General features: G+C 39.8%; 1 protein-coding gene across 1 annotated transcript in view; it reads left to right on the top strand.

The window, feature by feature from the left end:
• The window catches only part of znf385b (zinc finger protein 385B), a 71,807-nt gene that overhangs the window by 24,989 nt on the left and 33,816 nt on the right, over positions 1–13,002 (top strand). The window contains exons 3-5 of the mRNA XM_067604484.1: positions 5,285–5,422; positions 6,882–7,025; positions 9,744–9,839. Of these exons, the coding sequence (XP_067460585.1) occupies positions 5,287–5,422; positions 6,882–7,025; positions 9,744–9,839 (376 nt within the window). The 5' untranslated portion in view covers positions 5,285–5,286. The remainder of the gene's footprint in view (positions 1–5,284; positions 5,423–6,881; positions 7,026–9,743; positions 9,840–13,002) is intronic.

Raw genomic sequence — 13,002 nt, 5'->3', positions numbered from 1 at the left:
GCAGAACTTTAACTTGTATGGTGTTCATTACAGTAATTGTGGACAAACAACACACAGTGTAAATGCATCACCTGTCAAGCTATCAAAACTGTCAAGCTAACATTAAATTAACATTACTGTAAAGTAGGCTAAAGCAGCAGCACAAGATGAACTGGACAGTTAACTGTTTTGGTGTAAGAATTGTTTGGGCAGCATGAGAGCATGAGACTGAAGGTGAATGCGTGTGTCACATGTCAGAAGCATGAAAGTTTGCAACCCAGAGCTAGAACCAAACTCTGCTGGTGTGGACATATATTCACAAACCTCCAGCTGAGCACTGCTCTGTTAGAGCTCTCCATGGAGAATAAAATGGGCTCCTCTATGCTACAATTACCCAGTTAGGTAGCTATTTAGGTTAATGTCCTAAGGACTAGTTGTCTAGGTCGGCCTCTGCTGCAGGCCCAAAGATCAAATAAAAGAAACACATGCTAACACAGGCAGAGCAGTTCCTTCATACAGTATATGTGTTTCTGTAATTTAACACCATGTATGGTATTTACTGACACAAAATATGCTAGCATGCAAACATATTAGCCACAGTGTTATTGAGAGAAGTCATGTAGAATGACTACGTTGTGGCACGATCTGAGATCTGGAGTGGCTGCCTCAGTGATGCAGAGAGTGATGATCCACTATAGTTCACAATATACTGAGTTTTAAGACATGGAGATGAGGCTGAAACCCAGTGAAGTAGTCCTTTACACTCTATTGAGTCTCTTTCCAGTCTTTAAAGATGGAAGCATTTATTTCTTCAGGTAGCAGTGGAAGCACTGACCTGCTTTTATCAGACACTGAAGGAAATATTTCTGCTTTTCCTCTTCAATCAGGAATCACATTGTTGCTTTACTGCTGTGTGTGTGTGTGTGTGTGTGTGCACGCGTGCACGTGTATGTGTCTGTGTGTGTGGGATTATAACCCACAGCTGGCCTCTCTGATTACTGACTGCTTGGTCAGCCTGGATTAGACTCACACACACGCACACACTCTCACACACACATTATGGCAGAAAAGGTAAATACACATTTCATTTCATTTTGATGCTCAGTTCACTGACTTGCTCTTTCTTTGTCTGCATCTTACCCTATGTATGAGTGAGCATGTGTGTGTATGTATGTATTTACCTGGATATGTGTGTGTGTGTGTGTGTGTAATTCTCAGCTAAATAGAACAGATATATTTAATCCTTCCCTTGCTAAAGCTGATGTCAGCATCAACTGACTCTGTGTGTGTGTGTGTGTGTGTGTGTGTGTGTGTGTGTGTGTGTGTATGTGTGTGCGCACATTTTGTAGCTAATTCATCACAGTGGCAGATTAACCAGCTGTCTGCAGAACATAAAGTCGACTACTAACAACCAGCTGGATGTGAGAGAGACAGGAAGTGTGAAAGCAGCGCAGTCTCCTGGATAACAGAGCCATACTATAGCTTTATTTTATGATCATCAGATACAAATGTTTCACCCTCCATGCTGACAAATCACATTTTTCCCTTAGTTTTGTAATAGGAACGACTCAGCACTACAACATAATCTTATGCTGCGTCCATGTCATATCAGAGTTACTGTAGTTACCAGTTTTTCTTGAAAGTTCATATATCCGACTGGGTGCTTAATAATAACCAAAGAAAAATGAAAACCAAAGAAATATGGTCCACCACTTCGATTCAGACTGAAATATCTCAACAGCAATAGAGGGACAAAGTGAAACAGGAACTTGCAGGTTCTGTTCCAGAAAAGAGAAAACCTCATCTAAAATTCCACTGACATTTGTATTAATGTAAATAACAAAAAATACAGCCTTGGAACATAACCTTTCTCAACAGTATGTTGTGTGGCTCACTTCATACGTTTAGACAAGGACAGTAATTAAAAAAAAAAATCTAATATTGTTGTTAATTCAGTAATTCAGCTAGTCAGCTACTTGAGACATGGGAGTCACTGTCTAATGCTTGATTGTCTTGTCTCACTTGTAAGTCACTTTGGATAAAAGTGTCTGCCACATGACAAAATCTAAATGTAAGTTTTTGTTTTTAACTACGTTTAAAGGTAGAGTCAGCGACTCTAATTCAATAAACTTTTTGTCAAATTCAGTGAATATCTCCTCACAGTCCGCTAGCTGTCTGTTCTGTTTGTATGCTGAAAAAAAATCCGGTGTTAATACACAGCACTGGCTCTGTAAAAGGGCATGTAAACACATTGGCTCAGAGTGAGCCGCACAACACTATTCCAGCCAATCAGCAGGGGCATTTGTGCTCATGCACAGGACAGGGGGAAGTCATCAGAGCAGCTGTCTGTGTGAGGACATGACAGTCTCCCGTCTCCAGCCCCTGTTGGATGGTGGGGGGAGGGCTGGTGAACTGGAGAGAGAGAGGCTGTGGCCAGTTCACATAAAAAGTGTTCTCTCATGGAACAGATACGCTTCCATTTTATGACATGTATCAATCCACACTGAATCAGAGACCCCCTTGTGTTTTTTTTATGCTCGGAGTCTGTTTCTGTGGCATTTAGTGAAGTGTAATCTGAGCAGGCAGCTGTTTAAATCACACAAATATCCCGCTGTATATGTTTTCAACTTATTAATCGTATCAATAAATACAAACACTGTTGATTTCTTCCCATTGAGCCGACATGAAAACTATTTTATTGCTATGTATATAGTTTGTATAATACTTTATCATATTTAACTACTTTATTTTATTCTCTATTTATTCAGTTTTATCCAAGCTTCTACGCTGAGGATTGCTGCCAAACTGTATTTCATTGTGTATTAATACAATAACAATAAAGAATCTATCTATCTATCTGTTTTGGTTCAGTAAATGTCTGCTGTCAGTCCGCCTGGTGAAGGCAGTTTGTCCTCTCAGCTCTCCAGGAGCTGCAGCTGACAGACGGCTGCTTCTGTGGACACAGACGCTGAACGCAGGTTGAGTGAGAAGTGTGGAGGCCACAGAGAGGAGGAGAGTATGGACGGACTGTTGTGCTCACATGAGACGAAATTTTATTTCCGCTCATGATAAAGTGTGAGAGGAACAGAAGTCACTCTACAGCTGACACATTGCGGTGGATTCAGCCATATTTCTCTTTTAGTTGTTGCCTTGGTAATGCACGTCCATGAATTTGGGGGACGGAGCTTCAGAAGGAACATGAAGGGAGGAGTGTATTTGTTTAGGTGTTTAGTTAGTTCAAATATCAACAATCTTACTCCAGAGTGACTGAATCTACCTTTAATGAATACCATTTCCCACAAACCTAAGGGAAAAATGGGAGCTCTATGCGTATATGTTTTCTTTTTTGTGGTATGTCATATGTCGTAAGCCATGAGGCTATATTGTGTATGGCTGGGAGTTATCATGGAGAGTCAGTTCCATCACCATCTCCAGTCGAAGGATCCTATAAGGTTGTCTTGCATGTAGCAGTAGCATCGCTTGAGCAACCTGGGCTGGCGCAGTCTGCAGCAATGGGTAGCTCTTCTTCACCAGTATTAGCAATGCTAACACTAGTGCAAGCCCAAGCAGCGGTTTCTTGCTTTTCTTCAGTAATGTTAAGCTCTGTCACACATAGTTCAAGGTAAATTACTGGGATAACCTTTCAGTCTCCACTAGTGATTTTCACAATTCATACATGCAGCTACATTCAGGAACATTTCCATCTTGTGCCTTTTCACACATGCCATGGCGATGCCGGAATAGATGGGACAAGGGACAGTCCACCAGATGGCGATAATGCAACACTTATGGATGCCAACTGCCATAAATTGGCAAGGCAACCATGAGCAAGTTTCAGATTCAAATACATCATCAGCGGATTCATGTGACTGGTTCGCTTGCTCCACGTTAAAGCGTCTTTCGTCAGATGGACGTAACCCTTTACATGCTTGTCCCTGCAATGTAACTGCTTTCATTCACAACACAGCTGTACTTACATTTTCCCTGAAATGTTATTAGGTCTTGAGGTGGGAAATTAGCAGTTCACATTTCCCTGAATAGCAATCCCTGCTCCCATTCACACATGACCCCATGCAGGAAATGTTCCAGAGCATTTCAGGGAAAGACTGCATGTGTGAAAGGGACTTTAATGTCATCAGTAGCTGCTGTGAAAATGGTTATTACCTATGGCAGTTTTGTTAAAAACTTTCTGCTTTCCTCCCTTTTTCTCCTTTTTTCAGCATTGCTGAGGTAGCTTTGCTCATTTTTCAAAAGTCTGTACATCATGCCGAGCCATTTGTTTACATGAGTTGGCTACTGTCGTCCTGGATCATTTCCGCAGATGTGCAGTAAAATCGTGGGATAGCCATATGTAGTGGGGATTGAGGGCGGGCCCCTGAGACATGAATTAATCTTTCTGATGCCATTTTAGCGTATGGATTTTTAGAGAGACATAATTAATTAGGGAAAAGTAAAAAAAAACAAACTTAACCATAAGTTTATGAGGTGTTTTATGGGGCCCTTTTTAGCATGGTGCTTATGGTAATTGCCAACCTTTGCCTAATGGTAAGTCCACCTCTGTGGAGGTCATAGCAATCAAGCTAACTGAACATGAAAAAATGAGTGTGTCCTCTTTGAGGTCATGTGACTTGGCAGAGCTGATAGGACAACAGATGGACAAAGCCATGGACTGACATACAGACACACACACATAAACACACACACACACACACACACACACACACACACACACACAGTACACTGGATACACACACATATGTCATCTTTCCTATCTCCTCTTACTCATTACTTTATCACTCTCCCTGTGAGCATTTGATGCTTCACACTCTGCATCCAGTGTCATTCAGGCCTCATTCCCGTCTGTCTGCCTGTCTGTCCTTCAGTGAGTGTCTCCTTTTAGATCATTTCTTTTTCTTGTGGATGTTCAGTGTCACCTTTCACTTGCACTTCATGCAGTGCTTCTGTGTTGGATCACTGATGCTTTATATCATTTGCCTCACACTGGAGTGGTTTCAGTGTTCTGTAGTGATTTCTTCTATGGGCAGATATGGTGTCTTTTAGCTGTACTACTACTACTACTGTACTTTCACTCTGCAAGTGAATCCACTGCAGGTCTTTAGATCTATTGAACCTCAATGCCTCTTTTGACACGTATTTGTCATTTAATTTTAATTAATGGGTGGCCATTTCAAGTGCTGGTTTTAACTTGTTTTACTGTACTGTAAAACCTATAAATGAATTTAGGGATACTACCATCAGTGATCATCATTTATATCTGTTTTCTCTTGTTCTTTCTCTTCCTCAGGAATGAAGACTCCTCTCAGCCCCTCTCAGTTCCTGGAGAGTGGGCAGATCTTTGCCTTTGGAGGGGTGTGTCAGGAGCTGATGGACACGCCAACACCCACAGCCATCGGTCTATCTGCCCAGCAGACTCCTTCCCCAGGTGACTAACAATGTTCCAGCACCAATGCTCTGTATTTTGTTGCAAAGTGGGAGAAACTATTTCGGGCAAGTAAAAATCCTGTTCATGTTCTGTACAGACGATGACTCACAGAGCACTTTCACAGCTTAGACAGGCATGAAGCAACAGTACAAAAGATGATCAACTGTATAAAAAATATCTGGCTCTTTGATAAAAAGTCCAGCCTGTGTACATAAAAACATAAGTTTAGAATTTAATATGATTCCCAAGGTGCATTTCATCTAATTGCAGAGCTTCAAATTCAGTCCTATGATCCACTAATGTAGAAAAACTGAAAATCAAATTTAATCTTCATCTTAAATGAATTCACTTTTGATTCAACAAAAGAGGTTTTCAAATCACAGCCTGATTCACTGATTCACGTCTCTGACTGGCGTCTTCTTTTCCTGTGCAACGGCAGAGGCTCATGGGTACTGTAGTATTTAGAGTCATCTGCCATGCCAAACTGATGGACAGAGATGAAGTTGAAATAATTAAAACTGGAGGCCATAATACAAACCTATAGGATCGCTTCAGTATCCGGGACAGTCCCATGTTTTTATGTTGTAGAACAGTTAGGATATTATTAGAAGAAATTTGAAATGATAATTCAGAATGGGGAAAAATACATCCAGAACAAGCAGCTCCTCCCACTTCACAACTCTATTATCTCCTGTCACTCCAACCCACCTTGTAGTGTTCTCCTACAGTTTGAGAGTAATATGATGATAGTCAGAAGTAGAGAAGACAGAAAATTATTAATTTTTGATTTCTTCCTTTCTGGCATTGCCCTTAAAGTGTGTAATGAGGCTAAATATTTGGGCCATTACATAACTAATGATCTATCAGATGATGAAGGACATTTACAGACAATTTACAGACAGTGCCAAAAGTTGTACGCACAAGTGAACATGTTACCTCGTCAATTTAGCATGTGTTCAGTAACTGTGAAGACGTCTCTTTTAAAAGCTTTTTGTACCCCACTATATACTGCCCACCTGTGGTGTTGCTACAGAAAAGGCAGCATACAGAGACTCACAGTGGCTTATAATGACAGTATGAGGCTGCTGCTTAAAGCTCCAAGAAGCTGCAGCACAAGCCAAATGTTAATGTTGGTGTACCTACCTGCTCTGCTGTAATACAAAATCTACATGCAGGTTATCTGATTCTGTTAACAGTATTATTTCAGCTTAAACCAACCATGAACTGAGTTCCATCAGGCTCTCATCTAAAATGTGGAACCTTTGGCGGTCTAGCCTAAATGCAAATGTCTGATCATTGTGGAATGCCTTTTGTTTTTGTTGTTGTGTTGTTCTCCTACAGTCTAACCCATCCTTGTTGTTTTCTCCTACAACATGACCATCCTTGTAGTTCTCTCCTACTGCCTGACCCATCCTTGTTCTTTTCTCCTACAGTCTGACGTATCATTGTTTTCTCCCAGGTCAGGGTGGGGCCTACTCGCTGTGTGAGGTGTGTAACCTGCAGCTTACCTCTGATGCTCAGGCCCAGCTGCACTACAACGGGCGGTCTCACCTGCGGAGAGTGAGACAGCTCAAGGCTGGAGAAACAGGACAGCAGGCAGCAGGTACATAATGACCACTTTTGTCTGTTGTCTGTCTATTGTGGTTTTCAGCAATTAGCTTACAAGGCAGTTATGATCCACTATTAAAATAGATGTGTACAGAGCTCCTGAAGACTGGAAAAGGTTTTTTATGTTGAAGATAAAGAATAAGTAATCCTTCGGGAGTATGGGAGCTCAAAAGAAGCACAATCAATTAAAACACTAGAATGCCTCAATTAGGTAAAAAGAGATGACTAGAAGTAGTAGTAGAAGCAGTAGAGTTCTGCACAGGCCTAAATTGAGACCTGAAAACGGCTCAATCCCAGTGTCCTCTAGACCCAACCCTTCTGAATCCAACTGCTACTGCCAAATTTGAGACCCAAACTTGACCCAAAGCTATAGTTTTTGCTTTATTTCAACCATTACAGGCCAGTAGCTGTACCACTTTTTTTTTCAGTCAGGACTTGGGCGCACAGAAGCTGTATTGTTTTTTCTCATTTGTTATTCATTTTTAACTAGAACTGCCTCATGACTCAACATTTTTCAAAAGATTTTATCTCTGTTTTTACTTCTTTATTTTAATTTTATCAGTACAATCAATGGTCTGCATCGGTCCGGTGGGTGGACTGGATGACCCACCGCATGGAAGTAGCCTATATTCCTCACTGTGTTAAGCTCTTATAATGATATCTTTAACATTTCTCAACAAAAAAAGTAAAGTATCCTTGATAACTCAACAATATGATAGGTTAATCAGTTTTAATTATTCCTCTTTTGATTCTGAGATGTGAAGTTTTATTAATCTGTTTTTGATAGCAGTAGGCTAAGGAAGTCCATTCTGTTCTGGGTGGACTTGGCACATTCTACTACTCATTTGTTGTGTGTCTGGTGTCGGTGGGCTTCATTCCACTTCAAATTGCCACCAGTCAGCTGCAACCCAAATACAAAAGCCACTATCACTGTTAAGAAAAGGCATTTTATAGCCTGTGATTGTAAAATGTGAAGTTTCTCATGAGAGAGCTCTTGACCTCAGCTATCATGTGAGTATAGACAACAACTGGCGGTGCTGTCAAATATGGGTAAAATATGGTTAAAATTCATTTTCACCCACTTAACAACTAGATATTTAAAATCTGATTATACAAATGTGTTTACCACCCCCTTAAACATCTCAGTGTACTCTCAATTTAGTATTTTAACTTCCAATTCTAGGAAAAACACTAATATTTTTTAAAACTACAATTCCCTAGAGCTGTGCCATACAGCTTGATATAAATTTACACCATAGTTGTAGTTCTTCCAGTTTAAGGTTGTAAATAGGTATGTAAAAAGATATATCTACTGAATATATCAAATATGTAGTACAGCCAAGTAGTAATTACTAGTAATTACACTGCATCTAGATGATATGTGTTAAGAAAAAGTAAAGATGTTGGTTTATTTCAGATATTTTAGCCAAAACAGGAGTCAAATGCACCAAATTCCCACAATACAATAGACCCACAGGGTAAACATTTTCCTCTGACGTCATTCTTATGGTGGGAACCACACAGGTCCTCCGCTCCATCCGGACAACACCACTAACACACTATTAGCTTAGCCTGTTAGCACCTGCTACCGCCAATGTTACTGAGAAAAATACATAAAACTGCTTGCGGAGCAGTGTGAAAGTTAATCAGGGATCCTTTCTAAGAAATGGAACAAAACCAGCTGATGCATCATGGCAGACAGGCTGGAAATAGAGCTGCTAACGTTAGCTAGCCCGAGTCACTGATCACTCAACAGTTCATAAAAACTTCATAAAACTCTGATTTTAATCCCACAGCTTTTGGTGTTAAACTATCACATTCAGTGGGTCTGTCAGTCAAACTGTCAGGTTTTATCATGTTTTATGTGAGCAGCCTGCCTTCAGAAAAGGACAGCAATATTAAATCTCAACATTTTTGAATGGAGTTCTGTACGCAACAAGTCAGCTGGTCCTCTGGTCCAACCACAGTCCTGACATGGACCATTGACTGTACTGTTAAAATTAAAATAAAGAAATAAAAACAAGGATTAAATCTTGTGATTAAATGTTGAGTAATGTAGCAGTTATAGTTAAAAATGATTTTAAAAATGGAAAAAACAATGCAGCTCCTGAGTCCCAAATGACAGAAAAAAAGGTGATGCAGGCATGAAAGATACTTCCAACTGAAATACATTAGTTTGAACATCGCGCTGAGTGTCACGGAAAAATGGAAAATTCGTCCATGTACATGAAACTATAGATTAAATTTCTTGAATATTTCAGGAACTGCTGTGAAACTGGGTTGACCAGTAGCATTAGCAGGAGCTGTACTAGTAGAACTAGCAGTAGCAGTAGTAGTAACAGCAGTAGTCACAATTAGTTGCTGTTAGCTCCTTTCATGTGTTCTAGGGCTGCAACTAATGATTATTTTCATCATCGATCAATGTGCTGATTATTTCTCGATTATGTGATTAAATGTTTGGTGGATTAAACATTAAAAAAACATTACATATCCTAGAGCATAAGGTGACCTCATTAAATGTTGAATGTTTTGTCCGTCCAAAACCTCAAAATATTCAATTTACTGTGATGTAACACCAAGAAAAGCAGCAAATTCTTACATTTGAGAACCTGAAACCAGCATGTTTGGCATGCAAATCATTGCAGATTAATTTTCATTCGATTGACTAATCGTTCCAGCTCTAATGTGTTCTACTTGTTGTCTTTGATTCTAGCAGGGGGTCAGTCCAGGTCTCTTCCCCAGCCTGTAGGATTAACTCCAACGCCAGGCCTCAGCCCCGGCCTCAGCGCTCTACCCAGCACAACTGCAGGTAGGATCACTACTATTACTACTGCTACTGCAGTAGTACTTATTAAACTTTTTGCGCCTTCTACTAAAAGTTGCACTTAAAGACTACACCTGACACGCACGACCTGCTACCACAAGGTCACAACGAGTCAGTGTTCCTAACCCAAACAAGACAACAGAAGGTCGAGGAAGCTGTCATGGTAACCAGAGGGACATTAGGATCTAAACAGGACATAAAGTCAGACTGTCTGTCTGTCTGCTGAGTGAGAGTGACTTTGGCTCATCCATCATCAACAGCTGCTGCCTCCTGGGAGAGTTCAGAGTTTGTGTGTGTATGTGTGTGTGTGCGTGTGCACGTGCATGCATGCGTGCGCGCGTCCGTGCGCGCGGGCATGTGTGTGTTGGATATCAGATTGACATCTAAATGGATAAAACGACCCTGCATTAACTCAGATCATCACTGCAGTTTTATTCTCAGCCTCTGTGTGGTTTAGCTCCGCCCTAACACCTGTCAGTCATGTTTACAAACTGTCATCTATCTCATAGCTCCATAAAACCCTCTGTTATTCTGACACAGATGTTTACTATGTCTGAATGTTCAGATTCGCTCTCCACTCTTTTCTTCTTGCTTTGCTCTTGTTGTCGTTGTAGTTGTTACTGTGACTTCCAGGGCCTAACTCTTCATACAGTACATCCACATGAATGTCAATAATACATTTTTCATTGTATTGTCTCTGTACTCCAGAATATTGGATTTGAAATGAAACAATAACAATGTTCCCAGATCCAGCACTAGGTGAACAGTGTAGGACTCTTTGCTCTTTTTATACAGAGCAGGAAGACAGTGACATGGCTACAAGTCTAAAACACTGTTCACCCAACATGGATGTAAATTTCCTCAAAATAAGCCTGAAAATTAACACTCTATGCCATAATCATTGTGTCATTTCAAACATGATGCACTGGAGTACAGAGGAAACACAATAAAAATGTGTGAATATTTACAGACTGCGTATGTGGTTTGAGTTATCCAGACTAATACAATGTTAGTCCACTCAAAACACTTTACGGAATTTTAACATGTAATGTTTTTAATATTTATTGAAAGAGAGGAATGGTCCTTAAATCTTCTCTAATGTTATTGGAAGATTAATTTCAGAGTCATCCATGTATAAATGGAATGAAAGGTTGAATATGTGAATGCTCTGACCCAAAGGAAACATTCAGTGAGAACAAAAAAGGGCCAAAGATGGAGCCCTGAGGAACACTGCATAAATATGACCTGAGTAAGATGTGACATTGATTTAGAATAGCAAATAAATTTCTGTCAAAGAACTACTAGCATGACGATCTGCTGCTCCATATCCTAGCAGCTGTACCAAAAGTTTTGATTAAAAAATTATTGAGGTGAATCGGGCTACATTGCTTGAGTGGCGATTCTGTCAAGATTTTTTAACCCAATATTTTTTTATATTTTTGGAATTATACAAATCCCATGTAACAGTTGGCTCAACTCTTACTGTTAAAAACAATTCTTCCTGATACATCATGGCTAACAAAATAAAGTTAATATATTAATCAATAAAGATAATTTGTTGTGTTATCAGTAGCTATTAGGCACATGGATACAGTAATGGAGTGTGCTTGACTGTTCAGTTCCATATTATTCTATGTTAATGCATATGATATTATATATTCAAACAGTGCAGTTTAATGGTCTAAAAGTATTTTAATTATGTTTCATGGTTTGATCATTGCAGCAGGATTCAAAGTACTTTGACCGCCCTCTACTGGTGAAATTACAGTTGAAGCTCTTCACATTGCTTGACCCTCTTTGGTTGTGTGATCAGATGTGGCTGGAACAGTTTCACAGCATCTTCAGCAATTCAGACCCAGTTTTTTTTTTAAAGTCAAACTGCTGGTCAACAGAGAGAGAATGTGCTGTGAGATGTAAAGCAGTTAAAGTGGAGCAGACAGCAGCAGGTCATTAAACTGGGACACAGCACTGCTCCGAAACCACACTGACATTTCTCAAAGACATCGTTAACTTTGCCTACTTTGATTACATTATATTAAGTGCTAGTCCCTTAATCTGTCTTCACAAACTCTGCTGTGATGGCATCTTTATGTGAGTCACCTTTTATTACAGTGTCCAGTTTGTTGTCCTTATTATTCTTTTTTCCTTTATCAAAGACACGATGCAGAACTTCCATTGGAAATCTATTGTTTTAGCCCTGAGTGGAGCTCAGAAAGAGAAAAAGACAACATCACTTGATTAATGTTAGTTAAAATGAAAAAGTTCCAAAACTAACAAAAACAAGAAGAAAAGACACAAGAACACCTAATTACAGTACGTTGGATGATGATGTCAGGAGAGACAGGAAACAGACACGCAAGCCGCTGTAATTACATACTGTGTGTCCATATCAATGTACAGTCTACAGTAACACTGATTAAAGATTAAATCTCTCTCTGCTGGATACACACACCACTCAGTCTGAATGATCATGTCTTTCTCTCCCTCTCTCTCTCTCCCTCTCTCTCTCTCTCTCTCTCTCTCTCTCTCTTTCGCTCTCTCTCTGTCCATTACGTGATGCTCGCTCGACCATGAAAAGCTCTTTGGGCTGAACTCAGCTCCTCCAGGCCAGGCGTGTGTATGTGTGTGTATGTGTGTGTGTGTCAGTGACCTGGCTGACTGAGCAGCCTATCAGCAGTCAGGTCAGATGACATCACAGCAAATACAAACAGTTGTGCTGCAGGGGGACAGTTGACACGATCTGTGAGCTCCTCAATCAATGATGTTCATCTGACACTGTTGGAATCACTTCCTGTGTGTGGATTCTTGGGTATTTTTACTAAATAAGTTTGTATAAAAAAATCAGCACACTGTCAGTACTTACAGTATTGAATTATGTATTACAGTCATGGAGGAAGTACTCAGATCCTTTACTTAAGTAAAAGTATCAATACAATAGTGTTAAAATACTACATTACATTATATTGACAGTTATGTACCTTTATTTTAGTAAAGGTAAATAAGTACCATTATCTAAATGTTCTTCAAGTATCAAAAGTAAAAGTACTCATTAGGTAGGTCAGTTGTTTCTTTTTTTATCTAAAAACAGAGAGATACAGAAATAGAGCAAAAAGTCTTAACTGGTTAAAACTAAGTCAATCAATAAATG

This window comes from Thunnus thynnus, chromosome 11 (assembly GCF_963924715.1).
Source record: "Thunnus thynnus chromosome 11, fThuThy2.1, whole genome shotgun sequence".
NCBI classification, from domain to species: Eukaryota; Metazoa; Chordata; class Actinopteri; order Scombriformes; family Scombridae; genus Thunnus; species Thunnus thynnus.
The sequence above is the reverse complement of the archived record's forward strand: the minus strand, read 5'-3'. Positions and strand labels throughout refer to the sequence as shown.